Here is a 17,075-nt window from a genome sequence, read left to right as displayed (position 1 = left end):
GGAGGAAGCTTCTCATGCAGAGTGTTTTCAGATGGGGACCGAGTGAGACACGTGCGTGCCGTGTCCTCAGTGTGCAGCTGCCTTCGGGGGCGTCTGCATCCCCGAGTGCAGGTGGTGTGGCCAGCCGGCCGCCGAGGCCACTCACAGCTTATCTCAGTTCATCCCCAGCTGTAGGTTCTCAGTACCGAAGCTCAGGGGCTGGTGCACTACGCCTACAGGCCAAGTTCAGCCCAGGCCCGTTCTCTCACAGCCCTCAGCTGAGACTGGGTGTTGGGTCTTCCAAAGCATCTGAAAACCAACCAGCCCAACAAACACTAGAACGAGCAGCAGAGGCTGCACAGCCCTGCTGTCTGAATGCAGTGCTCACGGGGTTCTGCATGCACCCCGAGCTCCCACCTCCGCGGCTCTGCTTCTGCGCTTCTGCCTTTCAATGTTGTCATCTGCCCACCATACATTCAACAAATGGGGCGTTCATTATGTGTGAGCCACGTTCCGGGTTCTGCGAAGATAACAGTGACACACAGGAGCAGATAGAAGCTCAATGTGTCAGCCGTGAAGGAAGAAACCAACGCCGAGCCCAGCCGACGTGGCTCAGTGGTTGAGCTTTGACCTGTGAACCAGTAGGTCAGGGTTCGATTCCCGGTCAGGGCATATGCTTGGGTTGCAGGCTCGATCCCCAGTGGGGTGTCTGCAGGAGGCAGCTGATCCATGATTCTGTCTCATCATAGATGTTTCTCTCCCTCTCCCTTCCTCTCTGAAATCAATAAAAATATATTTAAAAAGAAAAGAAAAGCTAACGCTGGGTCAGGAGAAAGCCCCGAGGGCAACACGGCCAGCCAGGAGGATTCCTGGGAGGACTTTCAGTCAGGGACCGGCAGGTGGAAGGGCGCTGAGGGAGGCCGGGAGGCCAGGGTGCTGGGAGGGAGGGACTGTGGAGAGAGGGGTGGAGGTGAGACAGGCGGGTGAGGGAGAGCGGGTCCTGTAGGCCTCGGAGACTGGCTTTTATTCTTAGTGACTGGAAGCACTAAGCAGATGGAGCAGAGAGTGGCGTCATGTTTGTGAAGTGTCACTCTGCTGCTAGGTAATGCTGGAGTGGCCAGTTCACCCCCAGTCACAGTGGTTTCATTTAACACAGCAAACCTGCGTGCTCCCTCACGCTCCTGTTGCGGTGAGAGACGGCAGAGAGCTCTAAACCAAGTCACGTAGGGTCCAAGCCGATGGACGCTACACCGTCTGGGACCCGCACCCTCCCCAATGGCCATGGCTGGGACAGAGGGAGACGGGACAGCAGTGCATGGGGTTGTTGATCGCAGTGGCTCAGGCATGACACGTCACTTCTGTTCAGTTGCCATGGGCTGGAATGTGGCTCACCCCAGCGCCAAGGGGTTGGGCAGATGCAGTGGAGTCCGCGTGTGTGTGGTGATTAGCTCTCGGCCACATCCACGTTGGAGGCCAGCGAGCACCCATTCAATATGCAAGAGACGATGGCGGCTTGGGGCTGAGGGGTGTCAGCGAAGGGGTGGGAATTGGGTGGAGTCTGGGTGTATCTTGACGGTAGACCCAAGGAGATGTGCAGATGTCATGGGTGACTCCTCAATTCCACCCCCTCCCCCCACCATCTCATCTCCTATACTAAATGTGATTTCCTAAAGCCTGGCTCATATTTTTATCTCATTTTTCCAGGGCCTGGAAAATTGACGTTCATTATCTATTTATTGAGCAATAGAACAATTTAGTCACTTATCTTTCAAAATCCACATTTTTTGAACAGCAATTACAAAGTGCTGTCAGGGAATAGTTTCAAATCTTTGATTGGTTATTATGGTAATGATGCACATGAGTGACACGTTCATTCTGTGGGTTTCACAAAAAAAGACGGCTAAGAATAAAAGTACCTTGTGGGTTAGAGTTAGTGAAGAAATTGCTATTTTTTACTCTGGTACATTTTGGTCCATCTTTTTCTCTTTTACTTCTTGCTTGTTCCATCATAGAAGAATTTATAAAAAGCAAGTTTACTAACTGTAAATTCAGTGTTAAACTTATACTTCTTAAACTCACCCTCACGTCCTTCAGCAATAAACCTGTTTTTACAAAGTTAAGAGGTGAAAAGCTCAAATGCCCAGTGAAATGAAATGCCCAGTGAAATAAAAGCCCTTGCATCTTTTTCCTAATATTATTTGGCTTTTAAGAGGTCCTGGCTCATCAGGAAAAATTAACTTAGGGTTGCATTTATTTACACTCTATATCCTTGATAAGTGTCAGGTTATTTAGTTATTTTTAAATACCATTAAAAATAAGGGGGAAAAAAGCTTTTCTGATGAAACTAGTGATGAGATAAAAAAAAAAAAAAGTAAACTCTGAAAATATACACTTACTTCCTGTGGCCAATAGCAAGTTCTAGAAAGCACAGACTTCTGCGGGGGCCTAGACCGAGCACGCTGAGCAGACTTTGTACAAGCACGAAGGGGGGTGGACTGTGTTCTTAGATGTTGGAGCAGAGGACTTGCCAACAATAAAAATATATTAAAAGAAAAGACTCATGTAAAAAAAAAATCTCTCTTTGCTGGTTTAACTGTGCAAATGATATTCCACTGTTTTTGTCTTCTTCACAGAAGAAAATCTAGGATAACAAAAGCCCTACCCACTGGTCAGAGTAAAATTTCACCTTTGCTCTCTGTCTCACGAATGCCTTATTAAACACGCCATAGCCAGTACCTGGGGCTGGTTTGTCTTACTGTTGTTCCTTCCTTTTGTAAAGCTGTCTGTGGAAGTACGCAAGGAGATGACGAACAAGGCTATTAAGACAGTCAAACATTTTATTGAGAAGCCACGGAAAAGAAATTCGGAAGAGGATGTGCAGGAAGCTGGGGACTCTAAGGTGACCTATGCGGACACCTTGAGTCATCTGGAGAAATCCCTCGCTCACCTGGACACCCTGAGCCACAGCTTCATTGTTTCTCTGCAGAACAGCGAGCAGGTAATGAAATGAACACGTCTTCCAGAAGCTCAGCTGGCTGGCTAACGTCGGCGTTTTCTTTCCTTCACCCTGGAAAGCTGCATTAGCAGTTCTGGCAGGGTTTCCACCTTGCAGATATCCTTGAAAATGGTCCTCAGCCTTTATCTCTCACCTCTTCTTTATCACTTGATAGTCAATTCAGTTTTCACTTCTTTTAAAAGGATTTTAGGCCACTTCACACCCCTGATAACCTGAGAGGAAGGAGGTGAGTAGATAGCTAGGAGGGGAAGGGGGGTGGCCGCCAGGCTGAGGATGGGGGCCCTGGTTGGATGCCCGCTTCTAGCCACAGCTCTGTGCTCTCTAACTGAATAATGGTAGGTTTCCCCCCGAATTTTCAGAAAAATTCAGAAATTACCACGCTGCCTGTTTCAGTAGGTTTTTTTTAAATTGAGTATATTCTTTCTGTTTTTTATATTCTGTGTTTTCAGTGTAACTTTATTATTGATATGAATTAGTTTGCTAGTGAAATTGATCCCCATTTGGTTTCTAGTTGAGACCCTTGTGGTGTCTCAGAGAGCACTCATGAGGTTAGGAGCCCCTGCCCACGGCCAGGCGTGAGGCCCGGTGTGCCAGGGCTGCCCACGTGGAGGCGTGAGGCCCGGTGTGCCAGGGCTGCCCACGTGGAGGCGTGAGGCCCGGTGTGCCAGGGCTGCCCACGGAGAGGTGTGAGGCCCGGTGTGCCAGGGCTGCCCACGTGGAGGCGTGAGGCCCGGTGTGCCAGGGCTGCCCACGGAGAGGTGTGAGGCCCGGTGTGCCAGGGCAGCCAACGTGGAGGCGTGAGGCCCGGTGTGCCAGGGCTGCCCACGTGGAGGCGTGAGGCCCGGTGTGCCAGGGCTGCCCACGGAGAGGTGTGAGGCCCGGTGTGCCAGGGCTGCCCACGTGGAGGCGTGAGGCCCGGTGTGCCAGGGCTGCCCACGTGGAGGCGTGAGGCCCGGTGTGCCAGGGCTGCCCACGGGGAGGTGTGAGGCCCGGTGTGCCAGGGCTGCCCATGGAGAGGCGTGAGGCCCGTGTGCCAGGGCTGCCCACGGGGAGGTGTGAGGCCCGGTGTGCCAGGGCTGCCCATGGAGAGGTGTGAGGCCCGGTGTGCCAGGGCTGCCCACGGAGAGGTGTGAGGCCCGGTGTGCCAGGGCTGCCCACGGAGAGGCAGGAGGCCCGGTGTGCCAGGGCTGCCCACGGAGAGGTGTGAGGCCCGGTGTGCCAGGGCTGCCCACGGAGAGGTGTGAGGCCCGGTGTGCCAGGGCTGCCCACGGAGAGGTGTGAGGCCCGGTGTGCCAGGGCTGCCCACGGAGAGGTGTGAGGCCCGGTGTGCCAGGGCTGCCCACGGAGTGGCAGGAGGCCCAGTGTGCCAGGGCTGCCCACGGAGAGGTGTGAGGCCCGGTGTGCCAGGGCTGCCCACGGCCAGGTGTGAGGCCCGGTGTGCCAGGGCTGCCCACGGAGAGGCAGGAGGCCCGGTGTGCCAGGGCTGCCCACGGAGAGGCAGGAGGCCCGGTGTGCCAGGGCTGCCCACAGAGAGGTGTGAGGCCCGGTGTGCCAGGGCTGCCCACGGAGAGGTGTGAGGCCCGGTGTGCCAGGGCTGCCCACGGAGTGGCAGGAGGCCCAGTGTGCCAGGGCTGCCCACGGAGAGGTGTGAGGCCCGGTGTGCCAGGGCTGCCCACGGCCAGGTGTGAGGCCCGGTGTGCCAGGGCTGCCCACGGAGAGGCGTGAGGCCCGGTGTGCCAGGGCTGCCCATGGCCAAGTGTGAGGCCCGGTGTGCCAGGGCTGCCCACGGAGAGGCAGGAGGCCCGGTGTGCCAGGGCTGCCCACGGAGAGGCGTGAGGCCCGGTGTGCCAGGGCTGCCCACGGAGAGGCGTGAGGCCCGGTGTGCCAGGGCTGCCCACGGAGAGGCGTGAGGCCCGGTGTGCCAGGGCTGCCCACGGAGAGGCGTGAGGCCCGTGTGCCAGGGCTGCACATGTGGAGGCGTGAGGCCCGGTGTGCCAGGGCTGCCCACAGAGAGGTGTGAGGCCCGGTGTGCCAGGGCTGCCCACGGAGAGGCAGGAGGCCCGGTGTGCCAGGGCTGCCCACGGCCAGGCGTGAGGCCCGGTGTGCCAGGGCTGCCCACGGAGAGGCAGGAGGCCCGGTGTGCCAGGGCTGCCCACGGAGAGGTGTGAGGCCCGGTGTGCCAGGGCTGCACACGTGGAGGCGTGAGGCCCGGTGTGCCAGGGCTGCCCACGGAGAGGTGTGAGGCCCGGTGTGCCAGGGCTGCCCACGGAGAGGTGTGAGGCCCGGTGTGCCAGGGCTGCCCACGGAGAGGTGTGAGGCCCGGTGTGCCAGGGCTGCCCACGGCCAGGCGTGAGGCCCGGTGTGCCAGGGCTGCCCACGGAGAGGCAGGAGGCCCGGTGTGCCAGGGCTGCCCACGGCCAGGTGTGAGGCCCGGTGTGCCAGGGCTGCCCACGGAGAGGTGTGAGGCCCGGTGTGCCAGGGCTGCCCATGGAGAGGTGTGAGGCCCGGTGTGCCAGGGCTGCCCATGGAGAGGTGTGAGGCCCGGTGTGCCAGGGCTGCCCATGGAGAGGTGTGAGGCCCGGTGTGCCAGGGCTGCCCATGGAGAGGTGTGAGGCCCGGTGTGCCAGGGCTGCACACGTGGAGGCGTGAGGCCCGGTGTGCCAGGGCTGCCCACGGAGAGGCGTGAGGCCCGGTGTGCCAGGGCTGCCCATGGAGAGGCGTGAGGCCCGGTGTGCCAGGGCTGCCCACGGAGAGGCGTGAGGCCCGTGTGCCAGGGCTGCCCACGGGGAGGCGTGAGGCCCGGTGTGCCAGGGCTGCCCACGGGGAGGCGTGAGGCCCGGTGTGCCAGGGCTGCACGAGAAAGCCCTGGTGGCCTTCGGAGCGTCTGTCTGGATGGTCACCCGGAACAGCCCCGGGGTTTAGATGTTCTTTCCCATCACTGAAACGTGGACAGAGCAGTAAGTACATGTAGGTGAAGACAATGTTTAGATGTGTACATTTTTTAAAATTAAACTTTAATGCTATAGTAAATGAACCTGTGAGTGGCCACTAATCTCATTGTTTATTTTTCTTAGTGTTTACATGTTTATTAAGCATTGTATTCTTAGCTTGTAAAGAAAAACCCTAACTAGAACGGTTAGCCAGTGGAGAGGAATTCAGATAATGAACGACTGGAAAACTTCAAAATCCGTCTGAGACTTACAAGCGCAAACCCCTCACGGAGAAGATAACGGGGAGAATTCAAAGTGTGATAACAGTTTCACTTCAGCTTGTGTTTCTCCGTCCTGTTAGCCCGTGTGACGCACAGCAGGAATTAACGGGGAGAGGGAGCTGGGGAGCCCCTGGCTGGCCCAGCTGGGACCCACAGTACAAGATCTAGGGTAAACGTTTGCTGTTCTGGTCTGTACTTATCAGTATAACAATTTTGATTAAAAATTTAAAGTTTTTAAATTACTTGTCTTATTTATTTTTAAAGCAAGTATATTATATTCAAATCGGAGAATTGTCCCTGCTCTCCTTGAAACATACATGGGCTCAGTGGGTAGAGCAGTGTGTTGGGCCTAGAGGGTCATTCACAAAACAGCCGTTTGTTTCAACGAGGCTGGACTGAAAGGTACCAGGGTGCCCCGTATTTGCTCTGAGAAGCTTCTAAAAGCTTCACTGTGTACATGTAGACATTTAATGTCTGTGGGCTATTTAGATGTTGAATACCACTTTATTTATTTATTTATTTCAGGAAATACTGCGGAAATACAGTCACCTCTATGATCTCTCCCGGTCAGAAAAAGGGAAACTTCACGATCAAGCCGTGGCCATGTGTTTGGACGGTCAGCCTCTGGCGATGATTCAGCAGCTGCTGGCGGTGGCCGTGGGCCCCCTTGACCTCTCGCCCAAGGACATAGTGCAGAGTGCCGTGACGAGAATCATTTCTGCACTGAGGTGAGCGATGCAGGAGCCGTCGAGGCAAACCCGAGTTGAGACTCGGCCAGTGACAGTGCCTGGTTCATGGTTGTTGGGAAGATACCACATCATCTCTGCAGGCGCAGCATCCCCTGACCTGTGAAGTGCTGTACAGAAGTGAGAGGCAGATGATTACATTTCCCCAATCCTGTGTCTGGAGACTAGAGAACCAGGAGAAGGTTTCATGTTGGTATTGTGTGTAAAATATCAAAGAAGTGGCTAACTTCTGGTTCCACACGCCCTCCCTCCCTGTTATTCTTGAGACAAGGGAAAGGCCAAAATGACATGAGAAACAGCCAAGTGTCAGGCTGCATGGGACCTCAGGGTGGACTTGCAGATCTCGCCTTTCCCAAAGCCCCTTCGCGTAGCTGTGGGAAATGGTTCCCAGAGGTTCTTATGAAGTTCCCAAGGCCCGGTTAGTCACATTCCGAAGACGTTAGACTTCTGTGAAGTGTCTTAGGACATGATTTACCTGAAATGATGGCAAAAAATAAAAATAAAATTAAAAACCAAAAAGCTCACAATCGAGAAATTCTAGCTTTGTATGGATATGCTGGTGTCTTTATAGGAATGCATCCAGAGGGTTAGAACAGAGGGGAGTTAAGCTAAGAAAATAATGAGTCGTCGAGTGCTTTGTGTGAATAATGCAGTTAGGCTAAAAGATTTAGTTGTGCTTAATTCATTCTCCTTTTAAGCGTTCTTTGTAATTCTGTATTGCTCTTGAGGAACTTTTTGATTAAATGCATGTCAGTTTCCAGCAGCTGAACTGAAATCAAATGAGCCTTTATCAGTTTAATTACCCCAGCTTCATGCAATTTTCACCGGAGTGCTCTGAGGTAGCTGGCGATTTTATATATATATATATAGAGAGAGAGAAATAAAGTGTAACGTTTTTTAGAAATAATAAATGCCAAATTAATAAAGCCTTGTTTTATTATTAACATTGGCTTTGGTGGTGGTGGTGGTTATAGAACCACTTTCCTCTTGCAAATGATGAGAGGTACTTATTTGCCACATTTTGTATCTTGTTATTCAGAGTTACTTTTTATTGTTTCTTAAATCAAGGTTTTACAGGCAGCTCACAAAAATAAAAATTTTGAACCACTCATGCTTTATGAATTTAGTTTATTTCCTAAAAATTGCACATTTTCATTAATTTACATGAAAAAAATTCTGATGTAAGTTTTACTTGTAACCTCCTTCGCTGCACCAGTTCTGCTACTGAAGCTTTGATTTGGGCTGATCTCATAAATGTTATGCTTACACACTAAGACAGTCCATATGTGTGGAGTAAGTCTTTAGCAGTGGAAGGAAAGGGGACATTAGGAGTTCAACCACCTCTTCGTACAGGAAAAGAAACTCCCATTGACAATATCCATAACAATTACCTTTGAGGAAGTTGGTAAAATGTGATAGGCATAAAATAACAAAGGCATGAAAATAACTGAATCCAGCAGTTGACTTAAATCATATAACTTAAACTATTCAGAAAACTCACCTAAAACGTCTTTTTCCTCTGATGCATTTTGGGAATTCACTGGAGTTTCAGACTCACACAACGGTACACTGGGCGTAGTAATAGCGCCTGTGTCATGGGCCGTTGGGATTGTGGGATGGCAGGATATATGTAAAATGTAGCAGTGCCTGGTCTCTAAGTACCCTGGAAATATGAGTCAATAGACCTACTGGGGAATGTGGATGATCACTACATATTTAATGTTGGAAATAGCTCGGGTATTTAATGTCCATGGAATGCTTTTTGAATGACAGAATGCAGGTAGGGTTTTTTATCCTCTTGATAGGAAAACGCAAATGTATTAGACTGTGAGTTCCTTCCAGGAAGAAGTGTTCTTTTCACGTCCTTGCGGGTAGGACAGGGCTCCGTACGTTTGCAGACTGCAGATCCACGAAGGCCGAGCTGCAGGTGCTGGGCCGACACCCGCCTGGGGCATCTGAGTGCGGATGCCGAGCTGCGTCTGAGGCCTCTTCTCACTGTTCCTCTCTCCCCCACAGCGGAGGAGGAGCCGACCTCGGTGGGCCCCGGGACCCGCTCCAGGTCCTGGAAGGCGTCGTGGCAGCCGTCCGTGCCAGCGTGGACCAGGGGTAAGACTGGAACAGGCTGGCGGTCTCCCTCAGTGCCTTCCTCAGAGCCTCAGAATCACATGTGGTGTGTGTGATGCTTCCAAGCCTAAGCTCTGTTCCGAGGCGTTTCTGAAAGGAAGAGCTGAGCGCTTTTTGCAGAACTAAAAGTGTTACTGCAGGTGCACACACGGCTTCCCCAGCTGCATGTACCCCGTCAGCTCTGCTCACCGCCTGCCCTGAGCCTTGTGTGCTGAGAGAGCCTGGGCTCCTCACCTTCCTCCTAGGGAGGCGGGGGAGAGGGCTCCCTGGGCTTAGAAGGGACTTACAGCTGTCACCACTAACTTAGTGGCTAAGGATGGAAATTCCTAGAGTGTATGTTACATTGTTTTTTAAAAAGCTTTCTAGATCTGTCTTGTCTGAGGAGTAAGCGTATTCACGTTGTATAAGTCTAGAAGGTATGTGTCTCTAATGCCGTTTTTAGAAAGAATTTCTCATCCGCATGCAATGGCAGTGATAGGAATAGCGGCAACAATGAATGAATGGTTAGATACTGCCTGAGTTTACAAAGATCTCCCCTACGTCTGATCTCCATGTCGACCCTGGAAGGCCTTGTCTCAGTTTTCCTTTTTTAATGGGTATGGTCTATTTATATAAAAGCCTAAGCAACTGTTATGACCGGATGACCGGACGGTAGCTATGACGTGCATTGACCACCGGGGGACAGACGCTCAATGCAGGAGCTGCCCCCTGGTGGTCAGTGTGCTCCCACAGCCAACCTCCCGTGGCTGGCCAGCCTCTCGCAGTCCCTCCCCCTGGCCGGCCGGCCCTGATTGGCCCCGATCGCCAGCCAGGCCGAGGGACCCCACCCGTGCACGAATTCATGCACCGGGCCTCTAGTTTAATAATAATGAAGTGTTTGAGAAAACTCCCAACAGTTCCATTCAGTAATATAGTTCTTGTTTGCATATTAACTTCTATGCCGGTATTGTTCAGGTACAGATGCGTTTTTATATCGTGTTGATCAAGATTTATAAACACGCATATTTCATGGTATTTGCTTGCTGTTATAACGTCTTTATCCTTATAGATTTAATGATTACTATTTTTGATGGCTGCGTATGTTGCTGCCATGTTCAGGTGAGGCTAGAAGCTCAGAGAGGGAAATTGACTTTTCCCAGGTCAGACCTGGGACTAGAACCAGGCTCCAGTCTGGCTCACAGTCATAACTTGGCACTCAGATGCCTCGGTGGCATATTTCCACACCTTGCCCCATGCCCGAGGTCTGGGTGAAAGAGTATAGGATGAGCCATGTAGGTGAATGTGGGAGACACGGTGAGCAGGGCCTCTGCTTTTCTGCCTTTGACCTTGCACTTGACCTTGCACAGCTTCTCTGGACTGCTGCTCGTGGGTGGTCAGGAACCTGCAGCGGTGGCTGATTCAGGCCTTTCACTCTCATGCGACATTTATTTGCTTTCTGCGTGTTGTCTGGGTGCCGTGCTCTGGGAAGTCACAAGGAGCTGACTATGGGTAGGAACTAACCTCCCGCCCCAGGAGCTGGGAGCCTTGCAGGGCGGCCAGCCTGCCCCGGCCCTGGTGACGCTGCTGTAGCGTGGGGAGAGCTGTGCAGAAAGGGAGGCGCGGGGAGCGGTTTACGCTGCCGGGGAGTCAGCGCAGGACGCCCCAGGGTGCCATCGGGCCTGGTCAGGGAATCAGTGTTAGAGGAGGAGCGGGTGAAGGTCCTCCAGGCTGAGGAAGGTGCGGAGCTGCGGATTCAGCAGAGCACAGCCGGGAGATGCTGCCTGCGGGAAGCACCGAGCGCCTCCCAGAGGAGGCGTCCTGCCTTCCACACGCCCGTCAGTCAGGGCTGACGGGCGGCTCCCCAGGGCGGTCAGCGCCACTCCCAGGTCCTGCTGCCAGGCCTGGCCTCCTCCATGACAGGGGATGAAAGGGGCCTTCGCAGGCTCTGCGCTAAGCCCCTCCCTGGGGACGTAACAGGAGATTAGAGGGCCGTGTTTTTCTTAGTGAGTTTCCAGCCAGATACACAGAGGAATCCACCGTGGGTCTTGCATACGGACTAGCTTTTAAGCTTCGGGTTCCAAAGAGGAAGACATTAGGGAATGGATATAGAGAGCAAGGTCTTACTTTTTATTTCAATTACAAAGGCTTTTTCACAAAAAAGCTTCAGAGATTTTTTTTTTTTTCTTAAAAAAGAGAGATGAAGAAAGACAAAGTCATAACTTTTAACCCTCAGCACAGTGGGGGCAGGAAAAGGGATACCTGTAATACTTTCAATGATAAATTTAAAAAAAAGAAAAAAATTTGTAACTATGTCAGGTTATGTGGATTTAGCTAAATTTATCATGGTGATCATTTTGCAATATATACAAATATCAAATCATTATGTTAAAATGATACATTACACATCAGCTATGTATTAGTAAAAGTGGGGAAAATAAAATAAAATGGAATGTATCATACTGGCTTTGCATAGTTATTGCCAATAGTAATAGTTTATATAAAATTACTGGAGTGATGCCTGACACTATGATTATCGTTCATTGAAATAAGCATACTACTTACTAAACTTTATAAGAAACAGACATATTGATTACTGGTTATCTTATCAGCTTTAGGTAACGCAATTTAATATGATACTGTTTAAAAATCATATTTATTTGCATAGTTTTTCAGTAGCTAATGTGGTTTGCTGTAAGCCATTGAAAACCTAACCTTTCGCTCTCAAGTTAAGAAACACAGTCACCCCAGAAACCAGTGTTTAGGTCAGTCACCACGTTTGATTACTGGAGAGGGAAGGACTGGGCGTGCCTGTCTGACCCTTGACCTTGCCCCGCAGGGAGGAGCTGGTGTCCCCCGAGGACCTGCTGGAGTGGCTGCGGCCTTTCTGTGCCGATGACTCGCGGCCCGTGCGGCCCCGCGTGCACGCGCTGCAGGTTTTGGGACAATCGTTTGACCTGAGCGAGGAGGACGGCAGGCTGCTGGTGTTCTTCCGGACGGAGGCCATCCTCAGGGCCACGTGGCCCCAGAGGCAGGTGAGGAGCGGGCGCTGCTGGGGGTGTCTCCCTGGTCACAGTCGGCGGTCTTTGGTGCTCCCTGACACTGCCTCCGGGTAAGCAGCCAGCCTGACTCACGGTGCTCCTCTGTCTGGCTGCTCGGGGGTGACCTTGTGCAGCGTCCTGGCCTTTTCCCAGACGGCTGGCTGCCTGTGCAGGGTAGCCGGCTTCGCGCTCACACGCCCGGGCCGTGTTTCTCTTCTTGAGATGCAGTCAGGGCCTCCCCAGTGTTGGTTATGATGGGGGCTCCCCTGCCTGGGGAGACGCGGTGGCAGCTGAGCCGGTTCACTTCTTCCTGCCATGCCCAGGGACTCGGGCCCTCTCCTCTCTCCTGTCCCTGGACAGAAGCAGCGTAGTGACCGCACGAGATCTTAGTGTCACACACCATCCTTCCTTCCACTCCCTCGCTCATCTTCCCTCTGGAGCCTCCCTGACCTTTTCGGGCACTAGAGGAGCTGGGGAGGCGTGGCTCCGCGCCTGTCACTTCTCCCCACACTCAGTGTCTTCATCTTCCATTCCAGACCCCCGAGACCCCACAGTGTCGGCCTCCCGGGTGCTCAGGTCTCATGTCCGCCTGCCCCTCTGCATGCTCAGCGGGAACGTGAGGAGGGCGATGGGTTCTCGGAGTGAAAATAAGGATAGATGATGATCTTGCCACTTTCGGGGACCAGAAAATGAGGCGCTGCTGCCTTCTCTGTGGACGGGGATCCTCCGGCCAACATTGCAACCATCAAAGAGGGACTTAATCTTTAATTGTCCCTGAGGTGCCCAGAGTAGTGGCCCCACAAATCCGTGTGTGGCCGGGAAACGGACCAGCTCCTGCAAGATTAACACCGAGTCTGTGCAGCCTGCTGCCCGTGGTCTCAGACAGACGGCACTTCTAGTTTTCTAATGATGAGTTAACAGAATTAAAAATTCAGAGGCCCTCATTTTCAACAGCTTGAGAGGCCTTCATCTCTGTTCCGGAAATGTGCCCCAGCTTGGGGTGTGGGCGGGACTGGTAGAGGAGGGGGCGGGGTGCATTTAGTGTGTTAATCTCCTGGGTGCAATTTATCTGAGTTTTTCAGGTTTTGTAATTTTCTAGTTAACTGGTGCATGAAAAATGTGGGCCAAAATGCTGATTTTTCCTTAAAAAACTTCCATACCCCGTCACCTCAGTATATTTTCCTGTGTTTTTACGTAAAAAGGAACCTGTGGCTTAGGGTTTTCCTGGCCCAGGTTGGGGCACGCGCAGGAGGCAGCCAGTTGATGTTTCTCTCTCCCATCAATGTTTCTCTCTCTGTCTCTCTCTTCCTCCCTCACCCCCTTACCCCTCCTGCCCCTCTTTCATGCTCTCTCTAAAAAAAAGAAAGCATTGGGAAAAATATCCTCCCGTGAGGATTTAAAAAAGGAAAGGAGATGGATGTCCAGGAAGGAAAAGTTCCTTCCTCAGACTTTAGCTTAAATGTCACCAGTTCTAAAATGACTACACCCTGAATTAGTGACCCAGTCACGGTCTGTTTTATGACCATTTTAACTCTCTTCTAATCACTCTCTGCTAAGTTCTTCCTGCCTACCCTTGTGTCCCTCTCTCTGTTCATTATTTGGTGTCTGTCTTCTTCCAGTAGAAAATAAATTCCATGAGAACAGGGATCGCAAAGACACTCATTAAATATTTGTTGACTGAATGGATAGTAAACGTGTGCAGATCACCCTTAAAGTGGCAGGGTCAGGACGGCTGGCGTTCAGGGCAGTGTTCAGCGGGGACGATGCCGGTAGACCGCGCTGCCTCCCCTTACACACCAGCGGGGTGATTGCCTGGATAAGGGAGGGGCTTCGCATCGAGCGGCCGGGGGCTTGCAGACTGACTGTTCTGTGTTAATTCGCCATAATTTACCGAGAGATTTCTGGACAGCTCGTTGCTTCTCATGTGGAAGCAAACAGCTCACAAGCAGGTGTGTGCAGGTGTGAGCAGGAGGTCCGGATGCTAGACCAGCGCTCCGTGCCGCGCTCCCTGAGATGGTTCAGGGAGAGGGCGAGCAGCAGTGTTCCCGGGCCCTTCGGGTCCTTGAAGGCCTTGAGTCTCTCTCCCTGAGTAACGGGTTCTGCCCTTTAAGGACCTGCCCTCATCACTGGCTTCGCCGGGAGCAGAGGGACCGTGGAATGTGTGCCGAGTGCAGGTCCCCGCAGTGACTCTCGGGAGCAGCCTGCCGGGGGCCAGGGGTCCCCCTGTCTGTGGTGGAGGAGTCGCAGGGCCTCTGAGGGTTCACGGCTTGTGAGTGAGAGGCCCGGAGGCCCCTGCTCCCGGCGCCTGGTCCCGGCCTGCACCGCACCCTCCCCGGTGCCTGCATCGCTCCTTTCTTCTCCGCAGAGAAATGGGAAATCGGTCAGAAATCGCTACCCTTCTTTCCATATTTAACCTTTTGCACTCGGATGTCGAGATTAAAATTACTCTTTGAATGTATCAATAATTTGAAATATAAAAAACCCAAATAAATAAGTTTGTATGAAAAGAAACTCCAGTTTTTTATTCTACTGCCGCGCTTTGTAAAATCTGGGGTATTTAAAAAAATTAAATCCCGAGTAGAATAAAGGAATCGAGAAAAAAGCAAGCGAGTGCAAAGGGTTAAAATTTAGCTCCATTACCACAATTTTCTATTTAATCAAACCCATAAGTATTCAGAAATGGACATGAGGATAATTTATGTTCTCTATTTTCTCGTCCAATAATGACAATTGATTACTATACCGAAGAGTAATAACACTGTTTACGGAGTACTTGTGTGTCTGAATGCTGCTCTAAATACTGCTGCCTCAGTGGGGTGGTGTAGCCGCTCGTGACCAAGCCAGCAGCTGGGCACCGTCTGGTTTCCTGAAGCCGGGCCCCCTTCCCCAGAGGCTTTGCTTGGGTCCCGATCCAGCGGACTCGGCAGGCGGCGCGGCGCTGGCTCCTGGCACTGTGCACCAGGAGTCCGGCGCCCAGAAGTCCGCTCTGCCGCCCTTCATGTCTGTGTAGGTCTGTGCAGGTGGGCATCGGTTTGTGTTTTGAAGCCTGCATACAGAGGCAGCTCAGTCTTGCTGGGCTGAGTTCATGAAGGGAATTGCCCACACTGCACTGCGGCGTGGAGTCGGGTGTCATCACGGTGCCGTGGAAGCAGCCGCCAGGCCGCCGCTCCTCTGGAGGAGGGCGTGTGGAGATTAGTACCCCACATCAATGGTAATCCTGCCCGTGGTGCCAGTGCATTCTATTCATAAGGTGCTCTCATGTGCACTAGCATCTGTCTCGTATGCGCAAACATCTGAAGATGACATGAGCTACTGTCAGCGCCCGTAGGAGACACAGATTTCAGGGGAGGAGGTGCCTCAGGTGGAGATGGGCCTGCTCACTTCCAGCCACAGAGGGATCTGAGGTGAAAGCGTCCTCATCTGCGAGGAGGTGACGGGGCCACTTTTTCCAGGGCGGTGACTGTGTGAGATAAGGAGGCCGCAGCCGCCTGACAAATGGGCTTGCAGCCAGGGCTGAAGTCACCTCATCCAGTGAGAGGAACACTGCTTGGGAGGCAAAAGGGGGAAAGATACGTTTGAGTCACCTTTGAATCTCGCCCTTTTTCCTGTGGTGTGTTGTTCGTGGTGTCGGTATGGAATCTATACAATGCCTGTAAAAGATTGGACATTTTCCCCCCAGCGTGCTGGGGAAGGAACAGAGGTACTAGAGAGGTGTGTGTTACTTTCTTTTCACTGGGGAAAAGGACAGAATAAAGCAAAGTACAGAAAAAATTAGCAATTTCTCTCAATTTAATTTTCACTAAAAAATTAACCCATGATTCTTTATCCTGAAGCAGCTATATTTCCTTTCCCCCCTGTCCTATCTATAGACCGTGATCCTTATTAGAAGAAAACATAGCACACATCGGGCTCTCTGTGTCTTTACATCCAGCATATTAGTAGTTGATAATATAAATAACATCTGTTATTCATGTGTGCCTCCCCGGTGCGTCTGTTTGCTGGCTCTCTTTCACATTTTCTAATGTAATATTCACTACCGTCATGGACATACATGCCATCTTCACCTTACAGAGAGGAAGTGAAGCTGCAGGAAGATCCAGTCATGTCTTCCAAGCAAACATGTATTTGGACTTGATCGGCGTTCTTTTTCAAGCTGCATGTTTAATGCAGTTGCCCTTTGTCATTTCATTTGCTAGCCGCCTGCCGGCAGTTTTCCTCTGTGTTAGAGTATGTTCTGTGGTCATTTCACACTGAGGCTGTGTGGGCACATGCCATGGACTGGAAAGAGGCTGCGTCTTCCCTGGGTGCACAGTTGTGCTCCGCCAGGCGCCTAGCTTCCAGGTATTTCAGGGAGTTTACGTCCCCGGCATTCCCGCCACGGCAGGCCTCACAACCTCAGACCCATTTGCTTTAACTTCCACGGTCTCTGAGCCATACTTTACTCCCAATGGTTTTTTCCCAGATAATTTGTCAGATTTGTGACAGGGTGATTTTCTTAAACTTAAGGTTACTTAGTATTTTTTAACCATTAATGAGCAACATTGCTGGTTGTGATATGAAAACATATTGGGCCAAAACCATCTTCTAGAAAGAAAGTGGATAACATCATTATTTTTATTATAAGTATTTATGCAGGAAATCTATATTGATCATTTGCTATGCTGTGTGTTCTCTGCTGACCACTAGGATTTAATTATAGCTGACTTTTTCAAAACTGAAAATTTGGAGGCACTTTCATTAAAATTAAGAACAAAAATTTCCAATATTACTATGTGTTTAGCATTGTTCCAGAGGCCCTAGTCTATGTAAGACAGGAAACAGAAAGAGGAGCTATGACATTTTAAAAATCTTAATTATTATTACCTGTAGACAATATAATTCTAATTTTTGAAAACCCAAGAAAAATATTGTAAATGACTAGTTAATAAATAGAATTTATTATAAGTGCTAAAATAAATTATAAGTGAATATATGTAATATAT

At 51.4% G+C, this 17,075-nt stretch overlaps 1 protein-coding gene across 2 annotated transcripts in view; it reads left to right on the top strand.

Moving 5' to 3' along the window:
- NBAS (NBAS subunit of NRZ tethering complex) overlaps positions 1 to 17,075 on the top strand; it is a 206,444-nt gene that overhangs the window by 176,054 nt on the left and 13,315 nt on the right. For both annotated transcript variants that reach the window (XM_079792004.1, XM_079792003.1), the window contains exons 45-48: positions 2,759 to 2,977; positions 6,732 to 6,934; positions 8,969 to 9,058; positions 11,892 to 12,087. In XM_079792004.1, the coding sequence (XP_079648130.1) occupies positions 2,759 to 2,977; positions 6,732 to 6,934; positions 8,969 to 9,058; positions 11,892 to 12,087 (708 nt within the window). The remainder of the gene's footprint in view (positions 1 to 2,758; positions 2,978 to 6,731; positions 6,935 to 8,968; positions 9,059 to 11,891; positions 12,088 to 17,075) is intronic.

Source organism: Cnephaeus nilssonii, assembly GCF_951640355.1.
Source record: "Cnephaeus nilssonii genome assembly, chromosome: 15".
Lineage (NCBI taxonomy): Eukaryota > Metazoa > Chordata > Mammalia > Chiroptera > Vespertilionidae > Cnephaeus > Cnephaeus nilssonii.
Note: the sequence above shows the minus strand (reverse complement) of the source record. Positions and strands in the feature narration are given on the sequence as shown.